Source organism: Alligator sinensis, unplaced genomic scaffold, assembly GCF_000455745.1.
Source record: "Alligator sinensis unplaced genomic scaffold, ASM45574v1 scaffold27_1, whole genome shotgun sequence".
Classification (NCBI taxonomy): domain Eukaryota; kingdom Metazoa; phylum Chordata; order Crocodylia; family Alligatoridae; genus Alligator; species Alligator sinensis.
The window spans coordinates 849,332-873,100 of record NW_005842554.1 but is presented as its reverse complement, the minus strand read 5'-3'; the positions used below and the strand labels follow the sequence as shown (position 1 = coordinate 873,100).

At 43.0% G+C, this 23,769-nt stretch overlaps 1 protein-coding gene across 1 annotated transcript in view; it reads left to right on the top strand.

Annotated features, from left to right (window-relative positions):
• Nucleotides 1–23,769, top strand: part of ZNF185 (zinc finger protein 185 with LIM domain) — a 91,930-nt gene that overhangs the window by 57,613 nt on the left and 10,548 nt on the right. Inside the window, exons 18-30 of the mRNA XM_025213861.1 lie at nt 4,138–4,242; nt 4,904–4,999; nt 5,529–5,627; nt 6,561–6,656; nt 9,424–9,522; nt 10,544–10,666; nt 12,350–12,442; nt 17,269–17,358; nt 17,658–17,759; nt 18,892–19,038; nt 19,845–19,940; nt 20,225–20,323; nt 21,538–21,639. Of these exons, the coding sequence (XP_025069646.1) occupies nt 4,138–4,242; nt 4,904–4,999; nt 5,529–5,627; nt 6,561–6,656; nt 9,424–9,522; nt 10,544–10,666; nt 12,350–12,442; nt 17,269–17,358; nt 17,658–17,759; nt 18,892–19,038; nt 19,845–19,940; nt 20,225–20,323; nt 21,538–21,639 (1,347 nt within the window). The remainder of the gene's footprint in view (nt 1–4,137; nt 4,243–4,903; nt 5,000–5,528; nt 5,628–6,560; nt 6,657–9,423; nt 9,523–10,543; nt 10,667–12,349; nt 12,443–17,268; nt 17,359–17,657; nt 17,760–18,891; nt 19,039–19,844; nt 19,941–20,224; nt 20,324–21,537; nt 21,640–23,769) is intronic.

Sequence of the window (23,769 nt, the reverse complement as noted above, 5' to 3'; positions counted from 1 at the left end):
AGCACAGATTCCCCATCATGCAGCGCTCTCCTGCTTCTCTGGTCCCAGAATTCACTGCAGTCTCTGCTTCAGGCTTTCTGTTTTCCATCTCTCATGTAAATGAATGGTCATCTGGTTCCATCTCGGATGTAAATGAGACCTAGGGCAGTTGATTCATTCTTGTCACCCTTATCTGGTGAGGGTCTTAGGTGTGTCTCTCACTGCATCTTAATCAGTTTAATTTAGGTAGAGGAGGGGAGGGAGGGGGGGGTGAGTCCTTTGTGAGTCAGACAGACTGCATCCTGTGCCAGGGTTGCCCAAGAATACAGAGCTGAGACGTAACACAAGCTAAGGAGGCTTGTCAGTCAGGCACTAAAAGGCCACAACCCAAGGGGGAGGGGAGTTCAGAATGAGTGGTTGCTCAATCCTGGATGCGCAAGCAAAGTCTATCCTGTCTCAGAGGAAAGGCAGCAAAAGGGCACAGCAGCCCCCTTGGCTCTTCAGGGAACTAGCAGACCTCCTGCTGCATCTAAAAAGACAGACCTACAAAGGATGGAGGATGGGATCCACCACCAAGGAGGAATACACTGCTCTGGTCCAGACCTGCAGGGAGCGAACCAGGAAAGCCAAGGCTGCAATGGAACTCCAACTATCTGCAAGTATCAAGGACAATAAAAAGTCCTTTTTTAGATATGTGGGGAGTCAGAGGAAAAGCAAGGGTAACATTGAACCCTTGCTAAACCAGATGGGACAACTGACAACCGGCGCCCAGGAAAAAGCCAGCTTGTTAAATGGGCACTTTGCGTCGGTTTTTCACCAGTCCCAAGAGACGCCCTTGCCCATTATGGGACAGGGCAAGGTGAGGGAGATTCCTTACCCTCCATCAATGCTGACCTCATGAAGGAACACCTTGAGAGGCTGGATACCTTCAAGTCAGCCGGCCCTGACAGTTTACACCCCAGGGTACTCGAGGACCTGGCAAGCTTCATAGCTCAGTCCCTGGCATGGATCTTCGAGAGCTCCTGGTGCTCTGGTGAAGTGCCCAAAGATTGGAAGAAGGCCAATGTCATGCCTATCTTCAAGAAAGGGAGGAAAGTGGATCTGGCAAACTACAGGCCCATCAGCCTGACCTCTATCCCGGGGAAGTCTTGGAAAAGATTATCAAAGAGGCTATTCTTAACAGTCTGGCTGACGGCAGCATCCTGAGGGATAGCCAGCACGGATTTGTTGCAGGTAGGTCTTGCTTGACCAATCTTATTTCCTTTTACAACCAGGTGACTTATCACCTGGACAAGGGAGAAGCGATTGTCCTATATATTGACTTTAAAAAAGCCTTCGATCTGGTATCCCATGATCACCTCTTGGCAAAACTGGCTAACTGCGACCTCGGCCTCACCATGATTCATTGGCTGGGGAATTGGCTCCGTGGTTGGACCCAGAGGATGGTGGTTGAATTGTTGTGGTGCCCTGTGACCAGTGGGGTCCTTCAAGGCTCTGTCCTAGGGTCTATACTATTTAACATCTTCATTGATGATGTAGACATTGGTGTCAGAAGTGGACTGGCCAAGTTCACCGATGACACCAAACTCTGGGGTAAAGTGTCCACACCTGAGGACAGGAGGGCAATCCAGGTTGACCTCGACAGTCTCAAGAAGTGGGCAAACAAGAACCTGATGGCATTTAACACCAAAAAATGCAAGGTTCTCCACCTCAGGAGGAAAAACCCACAGCATGCTTATAGGCTCAGCAGTACTACACTGGCTAGCACTTCAGACGAAAGGGACTTGGGGGTCATGACTGACCACAAGATGAACATGAGCCTTCAATGTGATGCTGCAGCTAGTAAAGCAAGCAAAATGCTGGCTTGCATCCATAGATGCTTCTCAAGCAAGTCCCAGGATGTCATTCTCCCGTTGTACTTGGCCTTGGTGAGGCCGCAGCTGGAGTACTGCGTCCGGTTTTGGGCTCCACAATTCAAAAAGGATGTGGAGAAGTTTGAGAGGGTGCAGAGGAGAGCCACGTGCATGATCAGAGGTCAGGAAAACAGACCTTATGATGAGAGACTGAGAGCCATGGGACTCTTCAGCCTGGAAAAGTGCAGGCTCAGGGGTGATCTGGTGGCCACCTATAAGTTTATCAGGGGTGCTCACAAGGAATGTCTGTTCACCAGAGCGCCCCAAGGGATGACAAGGTTGAATGGTCCTAAACTCCTCCATGACCGTTTCAGGCTGAACGTAAGGAAGAACTTCTTTACTGTCCGAGCCCCCAATGTTTGGAATAAACTGCCACCGGAGGTGGTTCAAGCACCTACTTTGAACACCTTCAAGAGACATTTGGATGTTTATCTTGCTGGGATCCTATGACCCCAGCTGACTTCCTGCCCCTGGGGTAGGGGGCTGGACTTGATGATCTTCTGAGGTCCCTTCCAGCCCTAATGTCTATGAATCTATGAAAATAAACCAGACTCTCTTTACTTAGAAGAATTGATTACATAGCTGTCTTTGTATGTTTTTTACCCTATTCTTGAAGGTGAGCTTGTTTAATGATAGGAAGGTGAATGGGAGGCACAAAAACAAAGACTGAAGTCTCTTCATTCATTGTCACTTTTTTTTCCTATGATAGAAAGAAGGAAAGCATCCCCAGACCAACCGTGCATGACGAAAAACATGATCCCATTTTCTCTGACAAGAGGTAGCATTCCTTTGATGCCTCTGAATTGGGAGCAATCTCTTTAGTTGATATAAAGAATATGACGGATGGGTTCTTAACTTGAACAGCAGGAGAGGACCCTGACTCAGATATCCTCAGAGGTCCATTGTCATTTTAATTAGTAACCACACCACAGAATGTCTTCCCTTGTGGAAAGCAGCTTTTAAAGAAGTGATACTAAACCCTCTTCAGTTTTGAATTGTGCCAGTGCAACATTGCGGAATAGAGAATACTCTATTCTGTAAGGGATATTAACTCAAAAGGATTGGGGAGGACAACATATGAATTTGATTTCCGTGCCAGTAACATTTAGTGATCTCTTTTCTTTCTCTCTGGTCTCACAGGCTTTGGATGGGTGGGGGTGGGGGTGGGGGTGGGGGTGGCTATAACCACCTTAATTACAGCCTTCCATCTCCTTCCACGTTGTCACATCTTCACTTATCCCTTCCAGATCAATGTTTGTTATCTTCTCATTGTTGCCTTAATGACCTCTGGAAAATATAATCATGTCATCATAGCACTGTATAGCTCTGTGACAAATCTTGGAAGGCCTGATTTCTATTCTCATCTTTGTCGCAGATTCTCTGTGACCTTCGGGAAGTCACTTAGGGTAGTGCTGGATAGAAGTATCTGAAATAGCTCACTAGAAATGGTGTAGTCACATTAACATCATAGCACTAACTTACCCAGATGCTGCAATGTGCTTTGTAGACATATCCTTATTCTACTGTCTCAATTCACCATTTATTGAATAAGACTAATTATACTTCCCTACCATATGGGGCTGTTGTGAAGATAAATCCACTAGTGGCTGTGAAGCATTCTAGTACAATAATACTTGAATAGTCAGAGGGGAAGAACATTTGTGTCATGGAGCACAATTGAAGAAATGATTACCAAGGCAGGATATGGGGTACTGAGGAGCAGGAGGTCAAAACAAGCTATTTACTGATATGCTTTATTGCTTCCTACAGTGACAAAGCAATAAAACAGATAAATACAGTGTTGGACCAAAGACCTGAAGTTCCACACATTATCATCTCCCCTGAAATAAGCCAGAAGGAGTACAGAGCAGCTGCTTCACTGTGTGCATATCTGTAGGTGTAGAAACTAGGGTCTGTAGAATGCCCCAACATATTTGGAAATATCTTTGCTTGAATCCCCATACCCACTTCATACCACCACCTTCTGTCCCATCATTTCACAATATGTTATGGTCCTTCATCTCCTTTCCCATGTTGGCATTTGTCTCTTGGACTCGCATCCAGAAACTGTCTTGAACAATGCAATGTCATAATGTGCAGTCTGCTGTGCACAATATAGCTGATGGGTAGTTACATGTCTGTAAAGGAGCTAGAGGAATATATTGTTTATCAATGATATTGTAACTTTGGACTCTAACCGGTCTCTCTTCTAAGGTGCCATGAATCTCTCTTTCTCTCTTTGCAGGTCCAGTTCCCATTATGGGATTGGTGCTGCTGATGCTACAACTGAGCTGCGCCACTGGTACAAAGTCCCTGTGCACCTGGAGGACACAAATTCAAACCTCACAAGGTAAGAGCTTTGGAGTGCACTCATCATGCCATGAGTATAGATTTGATTATATTAATAATAAATCATCTCTACTCAGATTTTCTACTGGAGAATCAACCAGGCTAGAAGATTTAATCTACCTACAGTCAGCATTTTTCTTTTCCTGAGTCCCTCACTTTGTGTCTTAATTCCTTACTTTGTCCCACTAAAGGGTCTCAGAAGTTAAGTGTGGTCTTGTGACACCATTCTAACCTTTTTGTGGATAGAAGACAAACGCAGATGCATGTTAGGAACTCTACTCCAAGAAGAAGCCTTGGAGTTGTTGCTAGCCATGCAGGCTAACAGTCCCCTAAGAGATTCTTTCTGGGCTTTATCAGCAGGCTTCAAAGTCTTTGGTGAATAGGAGGAGGGAACCAAAAGAGGAGCTGCTCTGTTTGAGACATAAGTACCTCATGTGTTTTCTAGAAGTCTCTATTTTTGTCGGGTAGAGGTAGCAGGCATGCTTTTCTAAAAGGAAATCAGTACTCTAACTCAAGTTACTTGCTATTTTTCTAGGCTTGTTAGGCTTGAAAAATGTAGGCTTGTTATTCCTAACAGTAATTCCTATGAATGCCATCTGAGAACCACTTGAACAACTTTCACCAACCAGTGAAGCAATTTAATAATTCTCCACTTTTGACAGGTCCAGCTCACAGTCTGCGGATATCCCTCCACCTCCTAACGACACCAGATACGAAGTCCCTGAACATCAGAATGGTACAGAATATAATATTAAAAGGTAAGAAGGCACTGGGTTTACTGAATCTACCAGAGAATATGAAGACCATGGAAAATGTGAAGTCCAGCTGGTCTGGAAAGGCATAAAAGGACTCAGTCTTTTTATTACTATCAGTCAAGAACTGTGATAATGGAAACTGTTCAAAAGTCTGCATCCCAGCTGCAAGACATTGAATAAGGTCTGGGTTGTAGCCCTTCTCTGCATGCTCAGATTTAACACTCTGGCTCTTTTCTCCTGTGGATGTGCGCTTAGACAGATTAGATCCCTTAGATTTTAACCAAGACTAATATGGAGAGGATATGGTCTACAGTACAATGTTGCAATGGCAACAGAGGTGTTGAAGGGTGACTGAAATATGAGTACATTGAAATGCAATTAAGCCCATGAAATGATCCCCATAGAAAGATCCTTTAAACAGTGCAACTGGGCACAAAAAGAATCTTTCTTTGTCCTCAGCACATAGAACTGGTTCAGGAAGTAATTCAGCTCTCTGAGGTTGTAGTTAAGTGGGCTTTTCCTTGCTTACCAGAGCTGTCCCAGATGATGAGGAAAGAAGCAGCACCCAAGATGCCAGATACAGGAGTCCTAGAGCCACAGAACATGAAGAACCTGATCGGAATGGCGCAGAGTAAGGAGCCAAGGGGCAAGAACCTGTTTGCTGGGATGAATTTTGACACTATATTCAGTTCTTCTTTTGCCCAAACCTTGTATCTGTTACTTACTAACCCCTTAGTATGAGGAAAGTCCAGAACATTATATTCTGGTCAATTAGATACTGCAGTTCCAAGTTCACTGCCAAGGATGTCAGTTAAAACAACAAATATTCGTGCAATATCCAATGCAAAAATCAAATCCTGCAGTGAAATGATTTTATATTTCCCAAGAGCAATACAGTATCTCCATGATCTGTCCATTACATGTATATCTTTGGCACATTCCAGCCCATTCAGGACTCCCTGTGACTTCTGTGGAGCTTACACAAATGTAATGCTTGTTAGAATTAGGCTTGGGGGTATGTGCCTGTGCTGAGAATCCTTTATGAACTCCAGCAGAAGTACTAATAATGGCTATTTCTATAGAACCCTGCACCCTAGAACTTTGATGCATTTTGCAAACAGGGATGTTCTTTGCCTCTTAATCTTCTGTGGGAGATAACCAAGTATTTATTACCCTTATTTCACCCAGGAAGAAACCGAGATATAGTGAGCTAAGAGGGTCTTGCCAAATGACACACAGTAAATGTGTGGGAGAGTTAAGAAGAGAGGATATCTTCTCATTCCAAATACTGCACCTTTATACATCCTCCCTTCTAGTCTGACCCTGGGTCAGATTTCTCTGGGTGATACTTTCCACTAGTGACAATCATGACAGTACTGTGGGAAGGAAAACCCCAGATGCTTAACAAGGGGGTTCCATAATCCATACTTATTGTCTACACATCCCCCAAAATTAATCATTCTGTGCAAATATTTTGCAAAGGATTTAGTCCCTTCAGATTCTAATCCCACCATTTGGTCTCCAAGGCACTTTATGTAATGGGGTAACCCTCCTTCTTTGGCAGGCTGAGCACTTCTGAAAGAGAGAGCAGCACTATTACCCAAGAGGTTCGATACAAAGTCCCTGTGCATCTGGATGATGAAGAATTTGATCTTAAAAGGTAAAGGAGAGGTGGAACTGTTTTTTAATGTCACCAGTCAGCGAAACTGAGGGCAAGGAATAGCAATAGGATACTCAGCAGTAAGTCTTGGAAGTAGAAATGGGACTGTGACTTAACAAGCACCATCACAGTTGTGATTGACAAAATGCTTCCTGTTGTCCAATTCCCAATAAATAATCAGATATCACATACAGTATCTTTGATTTAAGTGCATAGCCTCCATCCTGAAAAGAGGCTTTGCCCTTATCTAGGGTATATAGTTACCTAAACTTAAATAAGCAATCCTAATTAAGTACACAATGCCACATCTCCACTGTTGTCAGTGCTGTGGCATTTGTAGTCTTGAAACCAGAAACATAACCAGCAAGGCATGTGTCCTGGGCAGCCTGGGGGTTACATCCTAGAGGTCATAATCCCCTCATCAGCAACCTTTCACCCCTCCCTGTTCCTTTCCCCTTCCTCTGAAGCAGTGGGAGACACTGCTGCTTCAGGGGGAGATGTCAGCATGGCCAGTAGCTAAAGAGTTAATACAGCAGGGACCCTCTTGCAGCCCTTTACTGCAGCCACTACTGCTGCTCACTCCTGTGATTCCAATTGCCATCTCTACCAATGATGGACAGCACTAAATTCAGTGGCTACAAAGTCAACAGCTACAGTAGAGGGACAGTTAACCTGCTGGCTGCACCAATATCACATCCTCTGCAGCAGTGGCCTCTCCCTTGACAGGGGGAGGGGAGGCATGATTTTTATGACTGGGACTATTGCAGCACAACCTCTGCACACCTTAAACTACCACATCAGATGTGAATGTCTCATGTCCACGCTCCCTATGACCAAAGCTTGAAACTGGCCCTGGCCCAACTCTTCCTCTAGTGCTGCTAACTTCCAGCATCAGCAAAAAGGGGCAACAGGGAAACTGAATTTGGCAGCATGGTATGGCAGCACCTTCAATGAATTGGTGCCCGAGGCTCATGCCCTGGTCACCCACCCTTAGCTCTGCTGCTGCCTGAAACTGACCAGCTGCCATCACTTTCAAGACTTCTAGTATTGGCCCTTTAACAGCTGCCTCCCCTTTATTATTATGCAGTTAGCTAGAGTAGAGCCAAAAGATGCCATGCTCTTAAGTGATTTATGCATTTAACTAATATTCAGGAAATCAATGTTTGTTGTAATGTAAGCCAAGGGCAAAGATTTGGAACTGGCTTTGTGTTATGCAGTTTAGTGAATTATCTAGTTATCTGATATGTATGTAAGCAGAGTACAGTAACAACTTCCTTTTGTGCAGAACACTGTGTTCACTGTGTGTGCATTGAAGTGAGACACTATAGCAGACTTATCTGGCCAATATCCCTTCATTTGAAGCTCTCTTGGGTAGATGTCCACAATGGTGAGAAGAAACTAAAATTTTAATAAAACACTGATGATTCCCTCATTCTGTCTGAGCTCTTCAACATTATAAACATTTGAAATTAAACATTCTTCTCTGAAGAAATCCATGCTAATTTTGTTTTATGAAACGAGACTTCATCATTTATATTAATTCCCCATCACTTACATTATACTATAACACTGTTCTCATGAAAATCTTTTACTAAGGAGCTCATTTCTTTAGATTGTTTCCATAATGTCTTTCATCTCTTTAGCAGTTCCAGCTCTCATTCTCAAGAGAACAAAGTTACTGCCATAGACAGCAGTTATAAAGGCCAGATGTAGGCAAATGATGCTCAGTTTGATCATGAAAGAGGAGTTCAGTATTTGGTATTATGACAAAAAAATCAGAGGACAAGGGGAAAACCTACAACTGGCTTGTCTGGGAAGACCTGGAAACCATCATTCATTTGTCAAGGCTAAAAGATATAGCACCTGGGATATACCAGCTAGGATTAGTTAAAGCTGTTACCATTGTACAAATGATTGTTTTAGCAGTCAGAAGCACAGCTATCCAAGGTGACCATCTGAGAATCCATAATTCAGTGGACAACTCTAGGGGACGAGTCATTGTCATTTGTCTCAGGCAAATGCAGAACAAATAGGTCATAGTTTACTATGTTTTTATGTATTATGACTGCATGGCACATAACTGGTATGCTAGAAGGGTTACATAAATACATACTAATCACTCATTATATATGTAGTCCCTCCTCTTTCATTATTTACTGCTGTGAGAGTTGTCCTTCTCTGCTTTTAAAGAATTCTTTTAGTCAGAAGTAAGCAGGCCAGCATATAGGGTAAAGGTCTCTTCAGCTTTTCATTGGCACTCTTCACAGTTCCAAGTTCACAGTATTTGGACACTAAACTAGAAATTCTGTGGAACATATTTATAGCTCTTATGGTATTATAAAGTCAGTACTGAGCATGAAGCGGAAGTGCATTAATTTCCAGGAAATCAAGAGAATTCTAGGTAGGATCCTGATAAAGCTCAGGTATAATGAGAAAGGAGCTACTTTGATATAGAACAACAGGACAAAAACCAAGTGTGTGATATGCAAGCAGTTGACTTGTCTTATGATAAGTTCTCTACTCTGGTATTCCATTGAACTCCATAGCAAATGAAGATGTTCAGCACCTCTTGGGAAACATTCCATGCTTTATAGTATTAGGCACTTTTATCACAACTTTAGTATCCTAGAATGAAGCGGCAATCCTTGAAATATCTTCTATTAAAACAGGATCTTCATTGAATTATCCTGTGTACATTGCATTTAGCCCTCCAGTAGTTTAGGTACTGACAGTAACTGTATTAAAGGGATTCCTCTTTCTTTGCCAGCTCTATCCCAGCTTATGAAGAGGGAAGCACTAGCAAAGAGAGAGGACAGGAGAAGACTCAAGCAACAGATTACTACACAGCAGAAATGAGCACAAGAGGGTAGGGAGCCAATAGGTTTTATTTGACTGACTAATTCTTCCATCCTATCCTAACGAAAAATATATAAGTATCCCATTGTTTTGTAGTGAGGCTTTTTTATTTTTCATGATGCTCTGTGATAGGCAACTTTAACTCCAGAATCCTGGGAGGGAAGTTTGGACAATGAATATTCAACTAGGGCATTTTTACACATGCTTTGGGATGCAGCACTGGGCCCTTTAATTAGAAAACCATGCTAATTAAAAGCACCTGTGTATCGTGTGTCAGAATCCCCATGCTGAAAAAATGGTGGTGGTGCACTTTAAAGCTCATCAAATGTGTTTTATTTCAAAGTGCCCCGCCACCTTTTTTTTTTAGTACAAGGACACTGATACACATGACGCGGAAGGCTGCCAGAGTGCATCGATTTCTGTGCTCCAGCGGACTTGATTAATTGAGTCTGTTTCAACGCGCTGGATTTCCAGCGTGTTGGAGCAGTCTCTGCACATGTATATAGGAGCTCATAGTGTCTAAAGAAAAGTCAAATAGCAAGTTTTTTACTTTGAGTCGCTTATATCCTGCAACCCTACTGATATCAGCAAGGAAAGACAGAACGTCTTGGGTTACAGAGACTTATCCCAAAATAACCCAGGCCTGCAATGATGTTACTAAGACTGTATGTTTAATGCGTGTGTGTTTATGTGGGAGCATGTATCAAGTGAAAGAGTCATGGCAACACTAAATCTGACACTTAGACATGCTTCAGTGGCTAGTACATTCCCTCTGAAACCGTCACAGATCATAGATATCAAGCTGAAATTTTGAAGTCCAGCTGAGGGATTTACATGCACAACTTGCATCAGTTTCAGTTAGAAAATGTGCTTCTAAATCCCTAGGGTAGCTTTTAAATCTCAGGCTTAGCTAACTATTTTTCCAGCTTCCAGCCTGATGATTCTGCTTTGAGAATGGATTTTCACACAGTTCAAGCTAGTCATTTTTCACACATCCTTAAACAAACACACTTGATTTTTTTTCCCCATAGGTTTTCCAGTTTCAGGAGCAATACTGAAGATACTGAGAATCTGAAAGTACCTGCTACAAATGACACTCAAAGTGAGCCTCTACCTGCCAGAAAGCATGCTAAGCCTGACCCAAACGTGGCAAAGTAAGAAGTCAAGGAATGGATCCCCTGTCTTTTGTTACGTCTCAGCCCAAAATAGCAGGGATTAATTTATTGCATGTGCGCCATGTACATAAACAAATGCAGACCTTTCCCTGGCTGTTTGTTTGCTGGCTGACACTGTTATCAGTGTATGATGAGAGGCAGATACCTGTGTTACTCTGAAGTCAGAAGAAGGGAAGGTAGAGACGCACCTTATAGATTAACTGAATCAGAGATTCATAAGCTTGCATAATCAGATGCTAGATGTGAGCTGTTGCTCACTGATTCAATTAATCTGTAAGATACATCTCTCCCCTGCCTAGTGCATGATAAGCTATAGTTGGAGAGAAATATCCATGTCATTTGTATGAATTAAATCAGAGACATTCAAATATTGCCAGGTCAGGGACTGCTTTGGCAATTTGCCCAAAGCCTCAGGGTCCTCCCTGTGCTCACAATGTGGAGCAAAATGTCACTGCCTGTTTCTCAAAGACAGCTGAGGGGCTGCCTGTAGATCTATCCCAATAGGCAATGTATGTTGTGACTCTCACACTCTCTGCAGAAGTACCTCCATTCTTCAAATGGTGAGGGCTGCAGATTGCAATTTAGAACTTCACGTGCTTCAGTTAGCTTTCTGGCTATGCTTTAGGCCACTTTGAATAAAGTATGAATTCCTTGTTCTCACTTCCCATTATAAAGGATCCCACTTGCCCCCTAAATCTCCCCTGACTTTAATGGAGCTACTTGAATGCAACTGAAGATAGGATTTGGTCCAAAAGGATATACAGACAAATGTACCAATAGGAACCCTTTCTGGGCCTATATCTTGACCTTTATTTTGATTCCCTATATAAACCTGTTGTGTTGAGTCTGCTGAACACACTGATATTCCAGAGCCTATTCTGGTTGCCTTCTTGTCATCCCTGTTTTTCAATGTAAAAGTTTTATCCTGAAAGCTACTCTTTTCATGCTACAATGCAACAAAGCAGGCATGCAGATCTTTTTCCCAGAAGTCATACTGATCTTTTTCCTCATATCCATGTCATGCCCCAGGGACAGCACCATCACTAGCACGAGCATTAACAGTGGGGTCTCATCCCACGTGGAGTGTTCAGAAGCTGACTCCCAGGGGTAGGTGGAACAGTGGTGTAGTTATGGCAAAAAGAGTATGCAAGGGCAAGAGACATTTGGTGCAAGATATTTTGGAAGGGAAGAAACGGAGCCTTAAAAAAGATTTGAGAATCTTAAAACCTGGTTTGTGGTTGAGGGTCATCAAGTGTTGTCTTCTGCGAGACATTCTGTACCTGTAGGCAGTAGTAACAAATGGAAGGGGGACACCAGATAATGCAGGATGCATTGTACTTCATAAGATGATGCAGAGTACTGTGGTGTGAATTTTTCTGGCTTCTACAGGAGTCATTGGAGTTCAAGCCAAATCCATTTGCATAATAGTTTGTAAGAGAAGCCTATCTCTTGCTTACCAGTCCCTTTCAGTGAATTGAGAGAGGTGACTAAACATCACATAAAGCCCATGTCAAATAACTCCTCCCACTCTGTAATTTGCTATTGCTTAATCTCCCTATTGGAATGCTGATATAATATCCCTATTTAGCCACTTCTTCATGCTCAGAACTGACTTCTAAGTTTATTCCAATACCAAATACTTTATCTTTTTCTTCTTTACAGATATATCCCAGTTAACAAAGAGAGAAGCATTAGCAGAGACACAAGATATGAGAGGTTGACAGGGGCCAATGAGCAGAAACTAAGCTTAACAAAGTAAGCAGTCAGGAGTACTAAATGCATGACTGCAGCTTTTCTAAACCATACTTGTGTTTTGTTCTGTTTTTTTAGCCTGGAAATACCTGTTTCTTGTGTTAACTTTTAGCACCAGGCAAGCATAGAACAGAAAGTCCCAAAATAACATATCTTCTCTCATGGCAGCAAGCCAGAAAATCCTAAACTAGTGAGAGTCTATAGTGAGTGAATAGTCACGTTTGCTGGGTGTGTCTACATGAGATGCTACTGTGCAGTGGTTACTGCATATTTATTTATTACTGGTATAAGCAAGTACTAAATAAATGCACAGTAACTGGAGTTACTGCACAGTAGCACCAACGAATGCCTTTTAAGTGATGCTACTGCATAGCAGCCAATATTGCTGCGCAGTCGCATCTCAGCACGGTTTTTGCCACAAGATGCTACTGTACAGTAGTATCAGGCTACTACACAGTCAGTGTCTCATGTAGATGTGTCCAGTGACTATTAGTATTCTTGCTAGAAATATGGATATTGGTATACAAAGATCTCTATAGCTTTTCCCTTGTGTTATAAAAAGATATATGACATTTGGTTATAAAAGCAAGTAGCGTTTTTCTTTTTTTGCTGATACATTATACGTAACTATCTCCAACTAAGTGTACTATTCATGTTAGATGGGAAACCCACAATAGTGTTAGCAGTTAGGAAGTAATGGCTACTAACTACCCCACTAAGACTCCAGGATAGAAACACCAACAGCATCTTAAGATTTGATGTCCCCAAATGCCAAAATAAATTAATTTTCCATGCAGGAATCCATCCTATTTTCAGATTTTTCCACATTAACATGGGATATCAAGTTTCCTGTACCAGAAATGGATCATTGTAATAATCATTTTAGAACCTACTGGGGCACATGCAGAGGAGTGCGCATATGTGGTTTGTAGCATCTCCAACTGCATGCAGCACACGTGCAACCATTCATTGTGCTGCTAACTTGCACCATGGTATCAAAATTTGACACCAGGAGATCCTGGTTTAAAAAAAACTGACACAAAAAAGTGGTCTGGTACACGCAGCAGCAGCATGTGCTGCCAGAAATGGAGCCTGGCTGTCCAGAGTCAGGCCCTGTACAGCCAGATCAGTGCTGCTGCTGCCCCGGGAGGCCCCCAGGACACATGCTGGCCCCAGCCTCCCCTATCCTACCCAGGACAATTGCACATGCTGGAGCACACATGCAGTGTCATGCCCTGGGAAACAAAGCAGCAGCACAAATATGTGTCACTGATATTTATGTCCCAGCATGTGTATGATTGTCTGGATGCTCCCCTTGAGCGCATCCAGACAAGTGTGGACTTGCAATATATGGCACTGCAGGCCCATATGCAGCACTGCACACAACACATACTGAACATTCAGGCATTCCCTGCACTGCTAATTTGCAGCATGGGGGTGTTTTTTGACCCAGGGTCAAAAAAACCCAGGTCTAAAAAAAGTAGGGTGATGCACATGGTGGCACTGGATGCTGTCCAAAACCAGACCATGGCCAGCTGGAGCCATGCTCTGGCTGCCGATCAGGCTTCCTGTTGCAGGATCACCATGGCTGCAGCTCCCAGAAGCTCCCCGGACCCCAGGTAAGGCTGCTGCAGCCAGCATAATTGCTGACCCCAACTTCCTGTACCCCAACCAGGGCAACACGCCATGCGCCAAAGTGCATGTGGTATGGGCATTCCCTGGGGACAAGTAGCAGCAGCACATATTGTGCCATTGCTGTTTGTCCCTAGGGGAACACATTCCTGTTTGTAGGGACACATCCCTAGTGATCTATTTGATCCAATATCCTATCTCTGATAGTAGACTGAACCAGTATATTCCTCAGACATGAAGGTTAAAAAAAGCTTGAAATGGGCATTTATGGAAGAGTCTGTCTGCAAGGCAAACTATCATATTTTCTTGCATACAATATGCCTCTGAATAAAACACACACCTAATTTTGGAAGGTAAAAAAAAAAAAATCTTTCCAGAGTCAATGCTGACTGGTGACAATGGTGAGGGAGCAGGTGGCAGGAAATTGCTGGTGTGACAGAGTATCTTTTGGGATGCCGCACTTCCTGAACACTGTTTCCAAAAGGACTTACTTTGTCACACCTGGCTGAGCCCCAGATTCTTGTAAGGGCAGTACAAACTTTTACCATAAGTAGTTCTTTATATAAGTTCCTGTATTTCAACTATTTTTTCCACATCACAAGCCTCATCAAGATACTACCAGCAGCTCACTTGCTTCTTGAGGTACAACCTACAGTTTTCAGTCAACAGCTATAGATATGAGAGGGTTAACACAGGACTCTACCATCTTGGTAATCACCCTGGCAGCTGCATGGTATGCACAGTGAAGAAAATAGCTTCCCCGCTTAAAACACACACAGCAATTTTGGGAGAAAAAGTGTGTATATGACATAATACAATACTTCCAAATCCCCTATGTCTCATTCTCCCAAGTGTTTCCTTATTGACCTTCTCCAGTGAAGAACTGTCGCAAGGAATTTTTCTTCTAACTGTGATTGCACCAAAAAAATCTTGGATGCACTTAACGGATTTTAATGTCTTTCCTTTGAAAGATCCAACTCATGGTCTAGAGGTGGCACTGTCAAACCCACAGGAAACAAATATGAATATCCTACAGCTACATAGCACTTTGAGCCTGAACTGAATTTGGCTAGATATAAGGTGTCCATGTTTCTGGTTAAATTAATTATTGTAATCATCTCCTCTTGAGTTGTTTTATCCTCTCCAATAGAAACTAGCAATATAGGCAGTCCTCACACTTACGGTGGGTTATGTTCCTGGAAAAGGCATTGTAAGTCAAAACGATGTAAGTCGAACCTGATTTTCCCATAGAAAAAATGTTATAATAGCGGGGTTACTTTCCTGACCAAGGGCCTGATGCCCAACTTTTTATAGAAATGACCATAAACACCATATTTAAATCAGCTATTTAATTTTATTTAATCAGAAGGTGAAAGAACACCTTCACCAGGGTTATGGGATGGGCTTCTTTGGGGAGATTTTTGGGGAGACTTAGGGCCACTTACAGCAATTCACACTTGCAGCGCTCTACCATTTACCACCGTGTTATTACTTACAGCACTGGATCCTCTCACTTACAGCATGACGGCATGATGTTTGAGCGCTGCCTGAGTTGCTGTCGTGCCGTAAGTGTGAGGATCCAGTGCTGTAAGTAATAACATGGTTGTAAATGGCAGAGCATCGCAAGTGCGAATCACTGTAAGTTGAAACAATGTACGTCGAGGACTCCCTGTATTTGTTTCTGTTTAAGTCTTTAGAGCAAAGGAACTTCGTTTTATGCCAGGAAATCCTAATGATCCAGGGAATGCTAATGAATATTTGTGAAGTGCCACCCCAACCAAGTACAAGAATTTTTGAGAGAGAGAGAGAGATCTCCTTGGAGTAATTCCAGCAGAGAGAAACCCTCCTTGGTGGGCCAGGAAATACAATATATATTCTCCTATAATCAGTATCCAATATGGTCAGTTTATATTCCTTTAGTAAACAGAGTCTAAGAAAAGTTACCATTGTAAGGCTAGATGTAGATGTACTAGTTCAGCAATAACAGTCACTGATTAAGTAACCCTCATGTGATGGTGAGAATAAACAGGGAATTCATATTAATTAGGCCATATCTTTTCTCTCTTCTTTCAGGGTCAAATTTTCAAATGTTCAACCTAGAAACAGTTTTTAACATGGACCCTGAATTCAGATACTTTTTTTCCTTTCTCTTCCACATCACTGTGCAGTATATTGGCTTCTTGCCACACTGGGATCTCACATATTTCTGAGGCAGATCCTTCGTAAGACAGTTTGCTTCTTCACAGTCAGATTCTCCCAGCTAGTATCTGTGACAGGGGGCATGCTCAGGGCCGGCTCTCAAGCCGGCCCACCCACCTGTCCATGGGGGCGGGCCACCCAGTCTCTCCTGCCATGACTTTGTTATTACACTAAGCTAGTAGTAAATCTGGGAGGCTGCCCATTACATGCCCTGATGCTAGGAGGCACTATCCATGACTCCGTACTACCCCTACACCATGGATCATGCCTCGCAGATGGCATTCAGTATATCACTATGCTCCTGGCCTAAAGCTGGGCTGACTTAGTCCTATGTCAGGTCTCATTCACTCATACTGCCCACTCTCACTGGGGCCTCCTGCAGTCCACACTCTCTCACAGAGTCTCTTGCTCACCTCACAATACTGTGCCCCTTTCACTCTGCCCTGCTCCCTTGAGCAGCCCCATAGGCCATCAGGCTTATTCAAGTCACACCTCGGGTGGTGACATGCAGTCTTTTGGGCTTTTCTCATGACCCTTACCTGGGTAGTGGCTAGTCAATTCACCAAATGGAGGGCTAACTCTATCCTAGCCCCTTATTGGGATCTTCACACCCTACAACTTAATTTCATCAGGGTTGGCCCATGTGCTGCCCTTCTGGCTATCCCCTGCTGGGGCCTCTGAGGTCTTTCACCCCTGTGGGTTCAGGTGGCCACTCCTTTCCTGGGGTCTTATACCCCCTGGGGCTCAGATGGCCATAGCCGTGCCTGGCCCCCTTGCCCACAGTGTTGTGGGGGCTGGGGTTATTAAGGTGCCCCAACTTGCCTTTCACTGGGGAGGTGAGTGGTCCTGGTATTTGAGTGGGTCTGCCATGCCAGTGGCAGTCCTGCCAGGCATCCCTATCCCAGCAGGGTGCAGTTTGAGGTCATGCCCAAGACCCAAAGGTGCACTGCCACAAAATCAAAAACACTTTGCAGACTGTAATGACTCTCCTTCTTTAGCAGATCTAGCCCCACATCTAGAGACAGCAGCATCTGTACTTCAGAGATCCAACATGTAGAGCACAATGAACCTGATTTGAACGTGTCAAGGTAAGGAGGCTGAGACTAAGCCCACACATGTATTGTGTTTACATCTTGTATCCTCATGATCTAGTCCCACCTTAGTCTCAACAGAGACAGTGCAAATGCCTGTTTCTTCACCACTAGGAAGAGAAGGGTGTACATTAAGATGTTCTAAAAAAAGATACCATGGCAGTAACACACCACATATTGACACACTGCTACTAATGGAGTCAATTTTTAATAACCTTGTTTGATCTCACTTTCTCAGCAAATTGTGTCAGGAACAGGTGCTGAAGGTGATGATAAGCCTTTTCCTTCTTTATCAGGACTTCCCCAGCTTATGAAGAGAGACTTTCCACCCCAGCGGGGACCAGTCATGACAGTCCTAGAGCCATGAGTCACAATGAGCCTGATCTGAACACAGTAAAGTAAGAAGCCAGTACCATACGGATGGTTCTTGAATCCTTATGTCCTGTCACCCCCATTCGTTGATTTGTACTATGAGTAAAATTCTAGCAGTATTAGAGTTAATGGAAAAACTCCAAATGCTCATATGACAAAAAGCTGGCTGCCTAATATGCGCAATGGGCAGCTAAACCTTGTAGCCCATCTCAGCCTCTTTCAGTGCTGTGTATTATTGTCAGTTTTATGGTTGTAGCAACAAACATGGCAGGAAAGAGCAAAGCACTAAAACTAATAGCTGGTAGTCAATGGACACATCTACACAAACACTAAATACGCAGTAGACTAGTTCTACTACACATTAACACATCATGGCAAAAGCCATGCTACTGCACTAATGCATAGTAGAATGTCTACTGCACATTATAGTCACATAAAAGGCATGTGCCAGTGCTACCATGCAGTAGTGCTGGTTACTGCAGATTAAGTTTAGTACCTGTTGTTAAGGGTACTAAACTTAATACGCAGTAACTACTGTGCATTAATGCATGTGCAGATGTGCCCAGTGTCTCTGTTTTTAATAGGGGGCTATGAAACTGATTAGCATCAGTCTATTTCAGGGCTGTCAATAATGGCTCTGAAACTGACTAGCAGTGGAGTTATTAATTGAGCTTACCAACCTGTGAATGGCAAAGCAATTGCTCTGTAAGAAGGCAGAAGGAGGCGCAAACAGCGGAATACATACTGTTTCTGTAGGCACTAGTCAGTTAACTTAATGCAGCTTAAACAGAGCATTTAATATGTATATCAATGGGAGATGGCAAACGGTACCTGTTATTTTTATGAATTAAGTGGCTGCCTATGTTAGCCATGGAGTTCTGCTTGTAATATAAAACTATTTACAATAATGATAATAGTAGGGCAAGACTATTTCCCCCTCAGCATGTTTGTTCATCTTTATTCCCAGTCATATGATTAACTGCAAGCACTACTTATAACACTATTTAGTTGTGTATTCATTTACCATCTAGGGAATATCTACTCTAGCATCATAGGAGAAAATATAGAATATGAATGAGATAACAATTACTAATCAGAAAAAAGAAATCCATTCTCTGGAGGACTTTAAAGGCTGTGGTATCTCTAATTCTTTAACAGGTCCAGCTCTTACTCTAAGGAGAATGTTGTCAGTACCCATCATGTGATGTCCTCACATATGGACAGCCAGAAACAAAATTTCATTATGTCAGAGCCCAATCAAAGGATATCATCCTACCTAGAAAGAACAGTATACAACGTTGGAAGGTATGGAGATTGGGAATGAGGAAAATACACAGGGAAAACTAAGTGAGCTGCTTAGGGAGGTGTCTGAAGGCAAATTTGAAAGTACTTAACTCTGGTCCAGGCTTGGGAACTATTATATAGAAATGTGAAACTGACTATGGAAGCCACTTTTATACATGGTGGGATAAGTGACATGTGGATTAGCATGACCAGCTATCCCAGAACATGGAGAAGAAGGATGGCCTGGTAGCTGGTGAGGTTCTGGACATAGATTCAGGGGATCTGCCATTGTGCTTCCTCCGAGACTTTGGGTGAAGTATGGGTGCAGTACAGACATGATCTGTCCCCCAAAGAGCTTGCAAGAGAAGAATAAGAATTTCTGAAAATTCTACGTTATCTGAAAAAAACAGAGGTCTGCCTGCAGTTTAAAAATATTCCCCAATTGGATCCATCCTGGACTGCTTGAAATGTTTTGGTTGCCACATCAGGGTCAGCTCCTCAGCATCTGGGAACTGCAAAAGTTGCAGTGGTATTTTTTTGTGAACCCTGGATGATCCAAACACATTCAACCCAAACCCACTTACAGGCTACTAGGCAAGGAAACCTTAACTTCATTAGGAGGTGTTGGTGGTGGCTCCTGCAGGTATTGCTTACATTGCTTCTGGACTGCAAATGATTAGCTGTAATTGCAGAGAGAGGGGAAGGGGGGCGGGGCATGAAGTACATTAAAATATCACTATTCAGCCAAAATATAAGTGAATCAACCTGAGACCTGTAATGTTTCTAGACTGGCGTGGGAGGTATTATTAGAATTTTTGCTTTTTTAGGTCTGTCCCAGATTATGAAGAAAGTAGTCCCAGATATACCAGGTATGAGAGCCCACCTGCCAGCAGGGCCAATGATTTTGACCCTGCCATGGAAAGGTAAGCACTCAGTGAGGTGAAAGCCTTATTTGTTAGTACAAATCATGTCCTACTACTTTATTTGCTTGATATCTTAAGTGCATGGTACTATTTTGAATTGAAACAGGCATGTTCGGTGCACTGCTATTAACACAAATGTATTTTAAATCACTGTAGTGTTTTGTGGGTTTCAAGGTCAGTATTGGGGACATGAGGAGGGGAAGCTTCAGTGAATATTTGATTATTTGTAGATTATCCACCATTGACAAAGTTCATTGTTTGATCATGGCTCTTCTTTTTCTTAGCAGGCACTACTCCCATCCTAGAGAGAGCACTGAAACCATGTCCCAGAGAAGTCACAGGGTGCCATTCTATGCAGACAGCTCAGACTACAATACCAGAAGGTAAAAGGATAGGGCTGGTATGGGGTATGAAGGAAAGCAAATGCTTTGGGATGGGAGCCAGAAAGCTGAGTTGAGATTTTAAACCAGTGGCTCAAAGCAGAAAAAATTAAAGTGAAAAGATTGGTGTCCTGTGAATGAGGGTTGATTTGTAATGACAAGCACCACTGGTATCTGCTGGTATGCACAGAGCTGTCTTTCATCAACATTAATTGTCCCTGGAAATGCTACAAGGGACCAGGTTGTGACAGGTGTCCTATGTACAATGCTTGGTGGAGATATACTGCCATTCTACATGGGGACTTTGTGTGTGTAGTACAAGGCTAGTTGAAACTCGTGGAGAAAGATCATGGGGAAAAAGAAAGAATCCCAGGGTAGGCAACAGGAGATCAGGAACCTACAGTACACTATCTTCAGAAATCTAACATTTGAGTGTTAGCTAGCTCTAGGAAGTCTTCTGAGCTATGGGAAGTGGCTGGAGATATAGCCTAACCCAAATTTTTTCTACAGTTTTTCACAGACAATAAGTCTGTACAAATGAGATGTACACATTGTAGACTATGAGTATCTGGTCTGCAATTTACACCCAAAGGGGGTTGCAATGAGTATGAGCATTGGACATGGGATTCATAGATACCTTGGAGCCACATTTTTTCTTGAAGGCAGGATCAACTCAGCTTTTCATCTGTCCAAGGCAAAATAAGCATAAATCCTATACAGGTTGCTAAGCATGGTTGATTCTAGTGACACCATAACAACCTTGACTCTGTCTACTCTCTGCAGACACACATGATCCCATTGTTTTCATTTTATAAGGATAAAAGTTTATGCTGTTGACCATGGCCAGATATTTTCTTCTCCCATTCCTGTTGTTCAGAGTGCTGTGTATAGTTGTCTATCTGGCTCTGCTCCTCCCACCTCAGAGATGTTGCTGCATGATCTTTGGTCTTGTCAAGATCTTACTTGATCTGCCTTTAATTGTACCCAAGGATCACTTCTCTGAGAAGCCAATTCTTCCTGTCAAGTCTCTGCTACATGTGACAAAGGACAAAAGAACATTTTAGTCCATGCAAGTGAAGGCCTTAATACTGGTCCAACTTAACTAACTTTTAGTAAAGATTTTTACATTCCTACTTGTCCCCTCTTCTCAGCACATAGACTTGACTCCTGTTGTTGTTCAGGTTTGTGGAGTTCCTAGACTTTCCTCCTCTTTCCAGGCTTCCTCCAAACTCAAGTGAGAGGCCCTCCATCTCTCCTGCCACCTCTCATTACAGCAGTTTGTTGGCCAAAAGGTGTGAGTCTGATCCCAACATTGCAAGGTAAATGGGGAAAGGAATGACTTTGTGGTTGTTATCATGAACACTTTTTAGAATCTTGTGTAAATTATCATAATGGGCTACAGTCTGTTTTACAGTCCTGTGAATTACACTATTTGAAGTAAAATGGGACACATGGATAGGTGTACCAGCAGCACAGGTTATGTCTTCACTGATCATTAGTGTCAGCCATAAGGTCATTGACACTGTAATTACCTGTTTCACCCTGACAAAAATCCAGTCAGACCCTGGAAACTTTGAAATTTGATGTGTGAGTTTGACCCCAACACTACTCCACCTCCATGCCCACTTCCCCCTGAAGAGTATCTCGAACTTAGATGGACATGCAAACCTCTAGCACAGGAAGTCTACCAGCAGCAATCCTACAATCCCCTGTTTCTGACTTCCATCCCTTCTGTATTCCATGTCTTCTCTCTACTGCCTGTAAATTTAGACAAGCCCTAAGGAAGAGACAAGTCTGCAGATTACTTCTTGGAAGGGCTCCATAAGGGATATATCTCAGTGCTGCACTAAAAAATAAGAAGGATAATGTAGACAGCTTTGTGAACTATGAGATATAATATAGATGGAGAAGGATGATTCCCATGGCTTATTTAAAAATGACTCACGGTTAACCCTAAAGAGCAGCCTAAATATACCCTTAGAACCCTAAAGAGCAGCCTAGACATACCCTTAGATAGACAATTTAGGAAGGACGTGGAGAAGCTTGAAAGAGTCCAAAGGAGAGCCACGTGCATGATCAGAGGGCATGAGAACAGGCCTTATGAAGAGAGGTTGTGAGCTATGGGAGAAGCTATATAGGAGAAGATAAAGCTAGAATCTGACCCAGTGAGTAGATTGAACTTCTTATGTTTACTTTAGCTAATAAGTACTTCATGATCCATGAAATATGAAATGAAACAAGGAAGTGATCTAGCGTGCAGGCCTTCCTGCTCTTCATTACTGGACTGGGGTTCCTGGAGGAATACTCTTAATTCCATTTCATTTACAGCTCACTCCTTTAAAATTAGCTCCTTTGCACTGCTTCTCTGAGGAAAAGGACACATTCTATGCAGGCTACAGAATTCATTGAGAGGCCAAAATACACTCTGTGGAACCTATGTGCGCCCTTATCTGTATCCCATCCAGATGCATGTGGCTGCACTACAACTTTACATGCTGAAACCCATAGTTTTCTCTCCTTACCTTCTATTTTATGCAAATTCAACCTTTTAGCAAGATGTTAATGAGGGTCTCTTCTGGGCAGTGTTTGGGGGTGGCTGGCATAATCTTATGCTGTTTAACAGAACAATTACTGTATAAGCAGAGACACCTCATTTGAGATACTTGCCCTGGGGAGTGTCTATGCAAAATAAAAATGTTCTTTCCATAACAAAGCTTAATTTTATTTAATAGATTTTATAGACGCTAGGGCTAGAAGGCACCTCATAAGATCACTGAATCCAGTCCCCTGCCCAAGGGGCAGGAAGTCAACTAAGGTCAAAGGATCCTAGCAAGATAAACATCCAAATATTTTTTGCAAGAGTCCAGAGTAGGTGCTTGCACCACCTCTAGGGGGAGTTTGTTCCAGGACTTGGGGCTCGGACAGTAACGTTTTTCCTTATGCCCAGCCTAAAACAGTCTTGCAGGAGTTCGTGACCATTGGACCTTGTCATCCCCTGGGGTGCTCTGATGAACAGGTGTTCCTCCAGATCCTGATGCACACCTCTTATGTACTTATAGGCTGCAACCAAGTCACCCCTGATCCTGCACTTCTCCCAGCTGAAGAGTCCCATAGCTCACAGCCTCTCTTCATAAGGCCTGTTCTTATGCCCTCTGATCATGCACGTGGCTCTCCTTTGGACTCTTTCAAGCTTCTCCACGTCCTTCCTAAATTGTGGAGCCCAGAAATGGATGCAGTACTCCAGCTGCAGTCTCACCAAAGCCAAATACAGCAGGAGAGTGACATCCTAGGTCTTGCTCGAGATGCATCGGTAGATGCAAACTAGAGTTTTGTTCACTTTGCCAGCTGCAGTATCCAATTGGTGCCTCATATTCATCTCATGGTCAATCGTGACCCACAAGTCTCTTTTGGTCATGGTGCTAGCAAGTGTAGCATTGCCGAGCCTATAA